This window comes from Argiope bruennichi, chromosome 6 (genome assembly GCF_947563725.1).
Source record: "Argiope bruennichi chromosome 6, qqArgBrue1.1, whole genome shotgun sequence".
Lineage (NCBI taxonomy): Eukaryota > Metazoa > Arthropoda > Arachnida > Araneae > Araneidae > Argiope > Argiope bruennichi.
The window spans coordinates 126757133-126773964 of NC_079156.1; the positions used below are offsets into that span (position 1 = coordinate 126757133).

Below are 16832 nucleotides of genomic sequence, written 5' to 3' on the forward strand. Positions count from 1 at the left end.
GGTTCGAGTCCTGCTTCGGGCATGGTTGCTCCTTATCTTGAGTTATATCTGCGAGGTGCGGGAGAGAACACCCCTGCAAAAAGGGGTGTGCAAACGAGTATGTGATTGTCATCTTCATGTGATATAAAATCAGACATTTCCCTCGGATGCTCAGAGGTCCTTACTCTCAGAAGCTTCTGCACACCACCTTTCCTGATTCTCTTGTCTTTCTTTGAATTGGCGTTCAGTCCAAAGGGGATAAACAACAACATAATTCATAATCTTAGAATCGCCATTTGTTTCATATATGTTAAGAATGCCTGGCTTTTTTAATATAAAATTTGGTAAACATATTTGGCCGTGTGAAAAACAAAAATTTTAAAGGATGTCATTGAATAATAATTTTTAAAAAATGAAATTTTTAATATAAAGAATAAATAATGTAAAATAATATTTAAAAAAACTATTTAATCATAAATATTTAATACTATCTTTATTTAATAACATATTGTATTATTTATTTATTAACATGTTGTATTAACACTTGTAGTCTTCTTAATATGAACAGTTAAGGAAACCGTTATATAACTTAAATTCCTGACACAAATGCAACGAATGCTCAAAGGAATTCCAAAGCATATGAAATGGAGTTTTTAAAAAGTATTCTTGGTTATGTTATTTATTTTCTTCGTGAATTTTTACAATCTTTATAGAAACCCACAATATTTATGATGAAAAGAAGTAATATTTTAAAAAAATTGCTAATAAAAATGAATGAAATATTCAAAATTCAGTATTTGTCCTAAGCGATACTACCGACATTTTCACTTATTGATTAGTTACGGTTAAGAGGAAAAAACTTCCTGATTTCTCAATATTATGAAAAAAACAAATGAAATAAAAAATATATTATTAAAAATTATAATATTGAAAAAAAAAAATGGAACTGACAATTTTATTGAGTGCAACAATATCTTATTCAGTAACCACAAACAAGCAAACAAAAAGATGAATTATGAAGAGATCTCAAAAAAAGATTTTGTAATCGCTATAGTCGGTTCAAAATATTAGACAAGCCGCACCCAAGAATAAAAGAAATTGCAGTAAATTTAAATGTAAATTAGAGCTTTCATATTTTCAATTTGCAAAACTAGTAGATTCAAAAGTTTGATTATAAGTTAATATACGTTTAAAATTTCCACAAATGATAAATTTAAAATTTATACAACATTATGATAAGCTACTTTCAAACAAATCAATTTAAAAACGGTATACAAAATATAAGATCTGTGAACCTTTTTTTTCTCTAGAGATAAGAACAGTACCCGATTCCTTAGAATCAAATATTCTACGAATAATGATATCGCTTTCTCGAATGAAAAATAGCATAATTTTTAATTTATCGTATACAGTTGTTCAGAAGAAATATTGTAATTGTCAATTTCCGATAAGTCAAATTTTGTCGGAACTCTACATTTCAGACACCATCCCCTGAATCCAAAAATACACAATTTTTATCATTACATCTGTCTGTCGATCAACACGAAAATTCAAAACACATTGAGCTAGAAATTCGGTATATAGGATTGCGAACAAATTTATAGATTTCGATCAAATTTTGAACGAAATTCGGTCTTATGAAATCTTTTTGTCTAGCTTTTCGAGAGCATGGGAACTTTATAACTTCAAAACCAGAAGTTCTAGATGAATGAAATTTTGTACCTACTTTTAGCATCTAAAATATGGTGTTATATTTTATTTTAAATCATATTTCTCAAACGATCGACTGTCTATTGATGTATTCTAGCATACATTCAAATGCAATAATTCATGTGCGTAAAGACTTAAAAAAATAAAAACTCCTATGCCCTTTTAAGCGCACATTTATTTTTCTAGTTAAAATTTTAATGTTAGTTGGCCAGAAAAAAGTAGTTTAAAATATACGTTCTCGCTATAGATTCAGTTAAAATGCTGTATCAAAACACCAAAGATCTGTTTTTCGTAGCTACCGTTCATCAATGCCGTGCAAGGTAATCGTAGCCTTTCACAAGACCCATAATTTTATGCGATAGAAAAGGGGTAAGACCTTTACAGGAGAGTACGCGAGAAAGTGTTTGAAATACTTTTATAACTGGTTTAAATCGTATCTCTGATTACCTGAAAGCAGTGACTGAAGTACAAAAAATATATACATATAATTGGAATAATTAAGTATTTGCGTTCTTATGTGTATTGAAATAGATACAAATGTCTTAAAGAGAAGGTGCGATCTAAGTAGGAGTTTTAATGAATTCCAGTATGAAATTATTAATGCAGTTCACTTTCTGATACGATTTTTGTATTTAAAGACAAATTCTAATAATAAATGTTATCAAAGTGTGAATGCTATTTCTCAAACAACTGATTACACTAATAAATTGAAATCTAGAAGACGCCACTCTGATATTAACCATTATTGAAGTCCTGACATAATTAACTCTCTCCACTGGAAAAGTTATCACAGTTCACTGATTTTTTTTTTTTTTTTTTTTTTTTTGTGGAAACTCGAGCGGGAATATCTTCGTGAGTAAAGGGTTAAATTTTATAATTGCTTAGTGTATGACAAAACGTTTAAACATTTATTGACTAAAAATAAAAGTTCATCGTATTTGCATTTTCATCCGAATGTTTTTGAAATCAGAATTACAGTATGTTTTTTTTTTTTTTTTTTAATTCTTGATAGTTGTATAAAGAATGAAATAATTTCTAATAACTGAAGGGAGGAAAAAATAATCTAAATGTAGCATTTATTATTATTTGTTTTCGTATATCCATTTATTTGTCGCAAAATATTTTATACTATCTATTAATAGATTTACCATAAATTATTAAGCACAAAATTCTCAAGAACTCTTGTCTGTACAATTTACTTTATTTCTTGGGGAATTTTTTGAAGATTTATGCTTTCTTAATTTAAAATTTTCATTCTACTTTGCTCAATTTTTTTCTCGTATTTAACTACTTTTTTTTCACAGTTGTTGAGTATATAAATAGAGAGGTGGTGGTCATTTTATTTTAGAAAATTCGACCCTCCGTTGGCTTTTAATTGGTTTAATCACTGATTGTGTTTAATTTCTCTTAATCTTTTAACTTTCTCATATACGTTGTGTAGAAAAAAGTATAATAATCGTAAAAAAATTCGAACACGAATTAAACGCAATCATATTCTAGATTTTTGGGAATCTCCACATTCTAGATTTCCATGAGTTCGAAAAACTTTTTTATGGAAAATGTCCGTCTGTCTGTCTGTGACAAAGATAACTAAAAAACGCTTTGACTTAGGGAAATGAAATTTGGTGATCGGTCTTTATGCGGAATTTGAAGATTTCTGTCAAATTTTGAGTAAACTTTATCCTGAGGAAGTCTGTCTGTCTGCCTGTCGGTTCGAATATAAGTTAACACGATAACTATAAAACGCAGAGGGCTAGATGGATACAATTCTGCACACACATTTAGCATCTATGCTGTAGACATCTATCAAAGTGTGAGTCAAATCCAATGAGGGGTTGACCGTCTGTGCTTTCAGAAGCATATAAACGCGATAACTCAAAAGCCAATGAGTTCAATATATTACATTTGTATGGGATTCTATGACTTTAAGTAGAGCTTTTAACATACTTTTAATCTATTGGGAGAACGATTCTAAAATACTGATTCGATTTTTAGATTTCTTTGATATAGCATTTTTATTAAAGAGTATGCGAGAAAGTTGAGGAGAGACCACTCCCGCTGGTAATAATAATCAATTATTTTCCTTCTATCTCTTACACATAATTTGATGTTCATGCTTCTTTCGAAAAAGAAGGATTTCTTCTAAATGAAATCGTATTCCATTTACATAAGAAGAAATCGTATGTGGGTGAGCTATTTCAAATTGCATGTTTTCTCTTATAGCAAAGTAAATCTCTCTTCTAAACTATAAGAATAAATTGTAAAATTTTTCTTCATTTCAATTTGTTTCATTTCTTACATTTTTACTGTAAAAAAGTACATAAAGAGGTATTAAGTATTCAAACAAAAATGGAATTAATATGCAATAAATAAAATCGATCGTCGAATATCAACAAACACACATTCTTTATTTAATATTACAAGAGAACTAGATATCAAGAAAGCAGAACTTGAATATAGAAATTTTAAATAGTCAAAATCCATTTTTTCCAATTTTTTTCCAGAATTATAGGTGAAGAGGCGAAATTTCGCTTGCTTTTTAATTAATTAATTTTTTTTAATGCATGTTGTTTCTGAAACTAATGCAATTTCCGTTTCTAATTTCTTTTCTAAATATTTTCAAAAATATTCTTTTCTAAACAGCGCAGAAGGCTCTTCTAATGGCCGTCATTCTGTTAATAATGAAAATAAATCTTGTGATTGAAACAGTGAAAAGTCTTTAAAATCTTATCAATAGTTTATTTTCAACAATGGAAATGTATTGAAAATGAGTGAAAGAATATATTTTTTTAAAGTTATTGAAATTCAAGAAGAAAAAAAAAAGTTACTGAAATGCAAGAAATTTCATCTAAAATGGTATTAAGGAACATACATTTTTAATAAATTAAATCAAATTTGTAAAATAATATTTTTGGGAGTTATGTAGAAAAATATCAAAAATACAAATATTTTTTTATTAATATAAAAAACAATGGAATTATATTAATAATTCGCATGGTATATTAATTTATTATACATTTTTGATAAGGAATTTTATTTAAATTGAAAATTAATGGATCAATACCGTTGCAAACGTTGCGACAATATAGTGTATATTGTCGCAACGTTTGTCGCAACGTATGTATTAACTACAACGGTCAGTAGAATCGGATAAAAACGTTGAAATAAGAGACAAACCTACGGAAAATTCAAATGATAATTCTCAGTATGGAAGTTAAGTTGTCAGACGAAAGGAAAAAAAATGATCTCATGAATTTGTCGCTATTTGAAAATAATGAAACAATTTCGAACATACTTTCGTCAAAGAGCAAAGGATGCAGGATATCTCCAGAGACAACCTTCAACAGCGCACAACTGAGGACCCCATGTGAACTTCCATATTTGGATGCCTTATCAGATATTCGGGAAATTGATGTTCAAACGGAAGAAAATGCACCTTTGACAGATTCTTCAGAAAATATTGAATCTTGTTATAGACCTGAAAATGATATTCAGGAAGTTAAGAACATTTCACCAATTGTCATGGACTCAACTGGTCAGATAGGAGCCCTTCGATCCCGAGGTCAAATCCTTACTAACAATTCGAAGCAATTTATATAAAAAAAAGGAGCTAAATTTCACAAAAAATTTAATATTTATGTACTCCTGTGAAATATTAAATTAGTGATCAGATTGGAATTAAAAAAATAATTAGGAAAGAATTTTTAACTTTACGAGATGAAATCACCTTAAAATTGTTCTATCATATTTTAATTCTTTTATACTACATTATATTTATACTCATTCTGAATTATTTTAATATTACAGTTTGTGAGAATAATTGAAAGCATTATGTAACTTTATTCCGAATTTATTCGAATAATAAATTCTTATTATTCGAAAATAATGTTGTCCTTAAACTTATTTTGATGGTATTATATATGATACGTAATAAACACACCACAGATTATTAAAATAAGGAAACTTTTCTACTTAACAGTTAAATTTAATAATTAATCAATTCATATTTTAGAATATTCAGCAATTAAAGGGAACACATTGAATTCAAATTAAGAATAATTAATTTAGTGTATCCATTTATAATGAGATCATTATTATTCTAAAACCAATATAAAAATAAAGGTGCTCATTTATATATTTAACAGTAGGAAATGGTACATAATACATGAGACAAAATAAGTCATTTAAAACAATAATGGATGTAATTTTCAGCTAACATTAAAAAAAGTGAATGAAATCAGTATAAATACTACTCTAAAAAGTTTAAAAGAGATTGCCAGCATAATATTGGAACTTCTGTTTGTTTGCTAGTCTGAAATTTATTGCTTTCAATTTCGAATAATTGATTGAGTTTTTAAGATGTTGCAAGTACATTTCTAAAAGAATTGTTCTTCAAAGAAAAAACAATATATTTAGAAAAAAAAAAGGTTCATTTTTTTTCTCAATAAAACTGTTGCAAACTTTGCGTCAATATAGTGTCATACGGTGAGAATCACCCTTGCTTCTTTCATAAGAAATTTGACAATGTGTATTCACTACAAGGACCAATAGAATCGGATGAAAACCTTGAAGTAAAAGACGAACTTACGAAAAATTCGAATGATAATTCTCAGTATTTAAGTCAAATTGTTCAACAAAAGGAATTTTAAATAATTGAACCTTTGTATTTTTCGCTATTTGAAAATAATGGAAAAATCTCGAATATGCTTTCGTTCAAGAGCAAAGGATGCAGTATATCAGAAAAGACTTTCAAGAATACCCAACTAAAGACTTCTTGTGAACTTTCATATTTGGATGCCATTTCCGATTTTCGGTTAATTGACGTTTAAACGAAAGAAAATGCATCTTTTACAGCTTTTTCTGATAATGGTGAGTCTGGTTTCCGATCTGAAGTTGAATTTGCGAAATTTATAAAAAAATGAAATGCATATCTGATTTTGTAGCCGCGGAAAGGAACATTGATTCGAAGATTTCTACTTGTTTTCGTATAATATCCAATATCGAATGCAAAATATCGCAGGAAGAGAATGAATGGTGGTCTTTTAATAATAATAAAAAAGTATTTGATGGACTCTGTAGAATGTACCACTAAAAACATTCGTTCGGAAGAAGAAAATATTTATGGAAATTTGAATTTTCTCTTACATTTTAATTTTCTATCAGAAAATGAGGAAACAGAAAATGACTTGTTCGAATATTCGGGAGATCCACCAAAGGAGGAACGTAATACAATGTAACTACCTGCTGAGGCTAAAAGGGGAACAGGGGAGACGACTGCCAAAATGATGGAATCTATATTTCCCATTAAACTTGATAATGGTGAAGGAGTAACTTCCGGAATGTGCCCAAAGCATGAACAAATTCGATTGTAATTTATGTCCTTTGAAATTAAATAAGAATTATAATCTCAAAATTAACTATTGAACACACACTGGCGAGAAGCCTTTTATGTGTAGTGTGTGTAAAAAAGAGTTTTCTACAAAGAGTAGTCTTAAGACATATATTCGACTCAGACTGGACATAAGCCTTATAAATGCCCAATTTGTGGAATGGCATTCACAACCAGCAGCAATTATAAGGCTCATCTGAAGTTAATGCTTCTGTAAAATTAATCTGCAATTTACAGAAAAGTTTGTTTTACCCTAGAATGAAACTGTTTCAAATTCTTTATTGAATTGAGAAAATTGTAATTGTGACAATTTTATTTTTTAAATTTTTTTCCGAATTTTAACTTTTTTCCGAATTTTACTATTTTTAAGAAGCATATTTATTTAAAACATATAAACTGTTACTTTATAAACGAAACTTTCCTAACGATGAAAATATGTTTTTCTGTTCAAGTGATTGTATATTTAAGAGCATTTTTTAAAAATTTCGTAGGTTTTTCATAATTTTTTTTAATTTTAGACAGTTAAATCCCTGTCCCTTGAAACCAAAAATATACCTTTTAGCTCTCTACCTATTGAATAATCATTACTCATTTTTGTCGTTAATTCATAAATTAAATATTTCCGAATTTATTGATATTTACCTTTAACATTCTATTTCTACTAAGCATCTCAGCAAAAATGTAAATGCCATCTAACCGCCAGTTTTAAATAATGGTAGGTATTATGACATCCATTAATAATTGTAACAATTGAATGCAAAGTTCTGATGTTTAATTCGAGTTAGTAATATTTTTTAAACTTGATGTTTAATTATTGAATAATATATGTAACAGTAGGAAAAATCTGCCAAAATAGTATAATCTTTTTTTCTTTATATACATATGACGAATTTCGCAAGGATTGACTTTCTTTATGCATTGAAGATCGTGTTCTGTAAAAGATATTTAATGGATTTTGTAAATATTTTAATAAATATTTTTATATTAGTACCGAGTATTCAATATCTTTGTGATATTTTTTTTCCTTTCAAAGAAATTCTTTGTGATTATTTTCTATGAAAGACATAAATTCCGTAAAGTTGTTTCAATTTTATTTACAAGGATTTGTGTAATCTGCTTTAATAATAAAAGATAAATATGTGTTAACATTTATAATACAAACTGAATTCTTAACTTTGGAAAGTGCTAATTTTCAATGTTAGAAATTGTTATGAGCATTTATATTAATTAAAAAAAACAAGTGACATTTTGGCATGTTTCCGCTATAATTTAAGAAGCCTAAACATTATTTTAACACCATCCGAAAATTCGAAGCATAATGAATCCAATGATACAAGTTTTAAAGAAATACCAACTATGTGCCACTTTTGAATAATAGCACTGATTACGACATTTCAACCAATTAAATGGACTTACAATTGTGTAACAACAGTTATCATCGACTTTAATGCTCAGTTTTTTTAAGCTATAGTTTTAAATTTAATGTTAAATTAATAAAAAAAAATATTAGTGTTTGGTTGTATTATATTTAAATACAACATTATTATACAGGGTGTTACAAAATTCATAGGAGGGTTGATAGGAAACATCTAAACAAACAATTTTCACCATACAATGCATGGGCGGAGAGCAAGCAGTGAGCCGCTAGGAGGTATCCGTTACTGTCACATGAAAGAATGAAACACCAAACGGGTAGAGGAGGTACTGAATAATTTTATTGACAACTTGTATGACAAAATTACAGAAACCGCCTCCTGTAATGCAGGCATTATACCCTGCGAAGTGGTGAGGGGCGCACTTTTTCAAACACATCTGGCATCTTTCGGACAGCGCCGGCAGCAACAGAAATCCTGGCAACTCAGACGAGACTTTTCTCACAAGAAATCGGGTGAGCGGGCCGGCCAAGGTGTTGGCCCACCCCGACCAATCCTTCCACCGTGTCGTCTCGGGAAACTTTACCTGTACAGTCTTGTGGCTTCCAAAGTATTCCCATTCGTCAGACCATACATCAAATGCATGTCCGCCTTTTCCTGATTACTGTACATCGCCATACCTTCTGAAATCCCCAGTAGAAATGACGTTGTGTAAGAAATTTTGCACTTTATGCTCTCCATTACAGCTTGCTCTCCGCCCATGCATTGTATGGTGAAAACTGCTTGTTTAGATGTTTTCTTTCATCCCCTAAATTGTTGCCTATGAGTTTTGAAACACCTTGCATACATTACTATAGATAATACCAAGTATTTACATTATTTCCAAGCATTTCATGGAATTTTTCCATAAGCAAAGATATAATGAAAACTGAAAAATCTCTTTTTCCTATAAATGACAAATTTTGCAAAATATTCCTTTCTTAAATACTTAAAAGTTTCCTTTATAATTGATATTTAATGCACTTTAAGAATGCTTCTGATAAATAATTTTATATTATGCAAAAAATTTCAATGTTTCTATAAAATTCTAATATTTTTTTTCTCCTTTTCAGGAAATTTTCGTGGTCATTTTCTATAAAAAAATATTCAGTTATTTCAATGCCAGTTTTTTATTTTCATCGATTAATGTGATCTCTACTAATAATAATGATTAATTTGTGCACTGTTAGAAGGAAATTTGTTAAGAATCTTGTTCGCTATACAGAATCTGATACTATCGAAAGTGAAGATGAAGATAGAATTCATGAGCTGAACGAGGAATTTTATAATCGACAAACACACAGCTTATCAGGAGAAATCCCTAACTGGTGTCTGGTCACCAATATTTCCCTTGATTTCAAGGATAATGTATGCTTAGATGTGATGGAAAAGAAGCCGAATTTATGGATGAAAGAGGACATTGCGGATAATGTGTGTATCTCCTATAGAGAAAGAGCAACGATATCCAGAAGATTAGAGGCATTAAACAAATATAGATCAAAGGAATATAATATGTGGCCAGGCTGATTGGATAAGTTAAAAAAAAATTGTAATGCCACATAATCCAGACAGTTTTTACTTTACACAAGACAAAAAAAATTTAGAATCAAGAAATTTGGCTTTACAAGAAATTTTGGATTCATCTAAATATATTATTTTTTTTTCCTTTCAAGTGTATTTAAGAATGCTCATTGTTGAAACTATGGAAGTATTTCTTAATCACACCAAACAGTTCAGTTTTTTTTATTTAATTGGTTTGACGAAATATATGGCATTCAAAATGTATAGCAAAATGGATATGGGCTCATATATTTGTCACATTACGTAATAGTGCGTGGTAAGCTTCATAATGTCAGTCTTTTCGAATTTTAAAATGACATACAAAAGTTAATGAGGAAATCAGAGAAGTCCCTTTAATAGTTGTGGAAAATATATCAAGAAATATCTGTTATAAAAACAATTATTGCAGCAGCAAATGAAGATATTAATTGTGATTCTATGGGAAAAATCCATTTGGGTTGTTTTACTCTGAATCGAATTCGAAAGATGACAGATTTTGTAATTTGAAATCAGGAGAGATGGCATTAATTAAAAAATTGAAATAATCGCATGGCGATGGTACTATCAATAGCGGTTCTAAATTTTTAAACTAAAGATACCTTTATATTCTTATTGAAATCGTATTTTATTGGTACTTCTGTAGTAAGCTAACTTCCATTCTTGAGATGTTTCAGACATTACAGTAAAGTTTGCTCTTTATGCTATGGGAGAGGAGTTTGTAATGCTACTTTTGATGAAATCAGATTAATGCAAATCGAAGTACACATAAATGTACTATCTACTTAAAATATTCAATTTCATGCATATTACTGCAATTATCGAGTTCGTTTGCTCCTATGATATATTTTCAAAAGATTAAAACTAAATGAATGGTAGAAAAAAATTTTAGTACCTTTAAAAATGAAAATTATGTTTCGAAATTAAAACATCTCCTTAGAAATAAGAACTGACATCGCCGTTTACATATAACTAAAGGCTCAATGTTACGTAACATTGATAGGAAGGACGTCGTTCCTTTCCTATTATTTTTAACGCCCTACGTTTAGTTTCGAGATTGTATTCAATTTTGATGTTCTGCTTCCCTAACTGATTCGAATGCATATTGAAAACTATGAAATCCATATTTTAGGAATGCCATGTAAATATTCAATTCATTGAAATGAACTTATGAGCAGTAAATAAACCTAATCATAAATTGCGACACTGCATGCACCCTCTTCTCATCTCAGGAATTGGTCAAGGATATTATTGCACAGTTTTTTTCTTCCGATCGTTGAAATTTTAAAGCAAATAAAAAACTTCTTATCCATTTATTCAAGCTCTGTATTTGTTTCTAAAATTTACTTTATGCACGGACCACCATTTACACAATTTGTTCGCAGTTCTTATTTCTTTTCAATGATAAATTGAATTTTGAAAAATGAGTACTGACCAATGATAGTATCTTATTTATCTGTACAGAAGACTCCATTTGAAGATTAGTCTGCATTCAGATGCATTTTGACACGAACTGGAAATGATATGAGGTTGAAATTAGTTTCTGAGTCTTTAACCCTTTACACTCAGATATTGACTCTTACTCACTAATCAAAACGGCTCATCATTTTGAGGTTTTATTTAATATTTGATTTTCCTTATTAAAAATACCTGCAGAATAATAAGAAGATGCAAATTAGTAAAAGGGAAAATTTCACTAAAAACAATTATATATAATTAATTTTCGGAGCAATAAACAAGTCTTTCTATTAAATGAATAATTAAGCATCGAATTACTTTTACGAGTGCAAAAGGTTAAATGAGCTATGCGCCCTGGTGGAAATGGTAAAAGAAAATTATCGGCAAAAAATTGTAAATAAATAAATGAGGAGAAGGAAAAATTATTTCTTTTCTTTTCTGAAAGCCGATGGTGATTGTGGGGGCCTAATGGTGCATGGATTTGAAATATATTATTCCATGATTGAAAACAAATTGCGGAAGAAGAAAAAGAAAAATATCAAATTTCTTACAAAAAGGAAGCATTCAATTTGAAACTGAATGGAAGAAAAACATAAAAACAATCAGTATTCAATATTGATCACAAAAGGAATAAAACCTGCTTCATTTTGTCCCATACGAAATAATTTGCTACAAACATGATTCACACGTTTTTATAATGTGCATTTTTTCTTCTTGTTTTGATGGGAACTTAATATTAGATATTTGAATGACTCTTTCTCCTCCTACAAGTAGTGAATAAAATTTCCAAAAATTCCAAACTAGGATTTTTCATTATTAGAAACTATGCAGTAGTTTCGTGTACGTATAAATATTTCCTTTTATAGAATCTGATTCTATATTCAATATTAAATTCTCGTTTAAAGTTCCACGAGGCTGTCCTTCGTTTATATTCATTATGCTTGCAATGAATGGCGTCTTCGACTGAACAATACTGTGCGGTTTTTGAAGAGTATTTGAACACAACAGAAGATTATTACTTGTTATTGAGTTTGTGTCTTGATTACTCAATTTGTCTCATTATATTTCCTAGCATTTGTGAAATTCAAACAGTGTTAATCCATATAAATTGCCTTTGTTTTGAAACCTTGGAACTAGAGTTAAAATGCAATTAAAATTATGATTTTATTTTCATGCAATGAATACCGGATATCCTTTTCTTGAAAATATGTTGCATCATTTTTGTTTTTCAGAAAAAAAATGGCAATTATATAAGAATATTCACTACCTTATTTATAAGAAATGAAATATTCTTTCAGCAAAAATCTATCTTCAGTACTTCTAATTAATCTTCTGGATCTTTTAATTTCGGACAATGGTCAAAAGACGTGAACTGTTAATCAGCAACAATATTTATGCTGGTGAAATATTTGAAATAGAAACTCCCAAACTGTTCAAGATAAAAGAATTGCAAGACTTGTTACCGGATTTTATTTTACTGATGTTTTATTGCTTCTCAGTCCCATTCGAAAATAATTCTTCAGACACAATTTTATTACTGAAATATAACTTAGAAGTAAATAATCATAAAAATGCATTGGAATTTTTTTTATCCACAGTAAATAAAAAGGAGACCGAATCGCTTCTTTTGATTTATAGGAAGACGAAATAATAAAAAAATTTTAATTTAATCTCTAAAATATTTCGATAAATAGTTTTTTTTCACAGAATCTTATTGAATTTCAAACCATTTCATAGCTATTGCAGTTGAGTGATTACAATCATAGAAAATAATTTTAATAAAATGTAAGCTTTTATTTAATATACATGTATAATTATATTTTAAAATCTTAACCAACGGGAGGATTCGGATTTAAAAAAAGATATTACATCACACATGCACACATTTTTGCTATTAATACCATCTCATCATTTTCATGCTGTAAATTAAATTTTGTTTGACTAAATGAACTAATTATCGCACTAATTTCATCTAACAGCGTCTTATCTTTCCATACTTTACATTGTTATTTCTCTTTTATTCTATATAATATTTTACATGCTGAATATTGATCTACTTGAAGATAAGATTGTAGAAAATTAAAAATATCCCGGAATCATGCATTCATGCGCTCTTTTAAATACCGAATTTATTTAATATAAGAAATTTAAAATTTAAATGCATAACAAAGGACAAAATCTGAATAGGCTTGATGTTTAAACTTTCATGCAATAATATCGGACTTTAAACAAAAGCTAGGTCTATTTTGAAAGGAAATCCTAATTTAAGATTACGGTCTAATAAAGACGCAAGCACTTGAGTAGACCCTTAATGAGCATTAAAAGTATACTTGTGAACGCTTTGAAATAGAAAAGATTAATCGATCAAAAATTATAAGATTAAAGAAATAAAAAAAAGTTCAAATTTCATTTTACTGATATTATACTTTCCATTCTAAAACAGACTTTTATATATAATATAATAACAGAATTACAAGTTACAAGCAAATGACAATGAAAATGCATTCGATTATATCTTTATTCACTCAAAATAAATACAAACCAAATATTTTGCAATAATTATGAGAAAAAGGAAAAAGAAAAAACTCAATTGATTTTATTATAAAAATGTTATTAAATTATCAATTAACAGAATTTCGTGGAATTTTAAATGTTTTCCTATTTGCGAGTACATTAAGATTGAAAAAAATCATAGAAAAGTTTCTGGCAAAAGTTGGTTTAAGGTAAATTTTCATTTTATGGACAGTATATTTCTATTTTAAAATCTGATGCATGCCTTTTATTTTTTTTTATAATACCTTCTTTCATAGACAGATATATATTGGCTGACAGGAGTTTTTATTGTTGAAATGAAACATCAATATACACTCAAAGTAATAACTTCGAATCAATCGTGGAATTCAGGTTAAAAGCAATTTTCCTTTTTCTAGGTTTCTATGCTATCTCTGCGAGGGTAATAAGCATTCTAGATCATAATCTTTATTTCTTTTAATTCAGTTTCTATCCAGATTAAGATAAGGATATCACAAATAAACACATGAAGAGAATGTGGATTTTAAAAATTAGACACTGGATATTTGAATTTAGGGCAAAGGGCTCTAGCACGTTATTTAATAAATGAAACATTCATAATTTATTCATCGTGGAATATACTGTAACTATAACCATAAGTACAAAATGCAAATCTCATCAACAACGTCTACAGCAATAAACTGTAGAGGAAAAGAAAATCTACGTTTTTCACCTGTTTAAGAATTATTTTAAAAAATCTGATAAGTCGGAATTTTATTTTTGTTGGAAATTAATGGCTCGATACTTTTGCCAAATTTGTCGCAGAGTACTGACTTACGGTGAGCATCATCCTTGCGTATTTTATAAGAATGATGACAACGTGTATTCACTGCCAACGACAGGGAATTTAGATGAAGATAATGAAGAAGCCAAAGACAAATGTACGGAAAATTCGAATGAGAATTCTTTGTATTTAAGTCAGTCTTTCCAACAAAAGGAAAATAAAGAATCTGAGCTGATTAATTTATCGCTGTATCAACATAATGAAGAATTTAAGCCGCTTCCTACAAAAGTAAACAAGTACAGGATTTCTGCAGAGTGCTCCGACAATGCACAACTAAGTGATCCTTGTGATATTTTTTATTTTAATTACATTTCAGATGCTCAGGCGACGGAAGTGCAAGGCAAAGGAAACACATCTTTTACAGTTTCTTCAGAAAACTTTGAATCTGCTCATAGACTTGAAATCGTCCATCGTGAAGCTTATGAAAAAACGACAGTTTCAGCCGGATCAAGTGGGTTTCAGATACAAAATCATAGTGCATCAGGTGTATCAGACCTGCTCAATGTAACAACTGATGAAGAATATAAAACGTCTCTTGAAAATAGCAAATGGCAAACTTTGAATTACGATAAAAAAAATTTATTGATTCTCTAGAATGTGTCGTCAAAACAGGTCATTCAGAAAGTAAAAGTATTTCTGGAAATGAAAATTTGATTTTGAAGAGTGTCTTAGAGAGTGTAAATCATAAAAATATTTCACCTGAAATGCATTCTCAAGGTCACAATAATAAGAAAAAAAGGACTACCGACTTGAAGATACCTATCTCTACCAAGGAGGATGACAATGCTGTGGCTGGTCCTTCCGCATTCTGTTCTGGTAAGAAGAAATTTCCTAAAGACTTCAGTAAGAAAGATACTCCTAAAACGAATTATCGAACACACACTGGCGACAGACTCTTCATGTGTGATATTTGTAAGAAACAATTCTCCCGGAAATCACATCGCGATTTACATCACAGAAGCCACACTGGCGAAACGCCTTATGAATGCGAGGTATGCGGAAAAAAATTTAATCACCAAAGAAGTCGCGACAGACATTATCGAACCCACACCGGTGACAGACCTTACGTGTGCTACGTCTGCAATAAAGGTTTTGCTCAAAATTATAATCTTAAGAATCATGTTAGGATTCACACTGGCGAAAAGCCTTTTGTATGTGATGTTTGTAATGAAGCTTTCGCTGAAAAGGGTACTCTTAAAAAACATACTCGTACCCACACTGGAGAAAAGCCTTTTGTATGTGATGTTTGTAATGAAGCTTTCGCTCAAAAGGGTACTCTTAAAACACATGCTCGTACCCACACTGGAGAAAAGCCTTACAAGTGTCCATTTTGTGGAAAAGCTTTCACTAAAAGCAGCGGTTGTTACAGGCATCAGAGGAGCGCGCATAAGTGAAATCAGCTTGTAAGCGACAGAAATAATTCTTTTAATCTTGTATGAAACTATTTTACATTCTTAATCGAATTGAAACAATTTTAGTTCAGAATGCTTAAAATTTTATTTTTAAAATTACTGTAAGAATTTTACTACTTAGACGAAGCATATTTCCTGATATCGAAACTGTAAGTGACTACTATTATGTTAATAATTGACAATGAAAATATATTTTCAGTTCAAATGCATTTATATCTGAGTGTATGAATATTGCTTATATTTTTTAAATCCTAATAAAAATTTTAACACAATTATATTAAAAATGCATTTTATCCTCTCTTGAAATAAAATTATTTTGTTTTTGATTTTCGCTTAATATTAAATATTTCCAAATTTAATGGTATCGACAGTTTCATTTATAGTTTTTCAGAGTATTTCGGAAAACATTTTAATGCTAACTTAGTACTGGTTTTAAATAATGGTACGTAATACGATATTTAAACTGAAAAAATTACTTGTGTGCGGTAAATAATTGTAATAATCGATAAATTAATGTAAACAACACTTTTTTTTAATTTGATGTTTTGTTAATGAATAAT

The 16832-nt window shown here is 29.2% G+C and overlaps 1 protein-coding gene across 1 annotated transcript; it reads left to right on the top strand.

Moving 5' to 3' along the window:
* Nucleotides 1-15547: 15547 nt before the first annotated feature.
* Nucleotides 15548-16406, top strand: LOC129972657 (zinc finger protein 782-like). The gene has a single exon (XM_056086869.1). The coding sequence runs from the start codon at nucleotides 15565-15567 to the stop codon at nucleotides 16252-16254; it is 690 nt and encodes a 229-aa protein (XP_055942844.1). The 5' UTR covers nucleotides 15548-15564; the 3' UTR covers nucleotides 16255-16406.
* The last annotated feature ends 426 nt before the right edge of the window (nucleotides 16407-16832 follow it).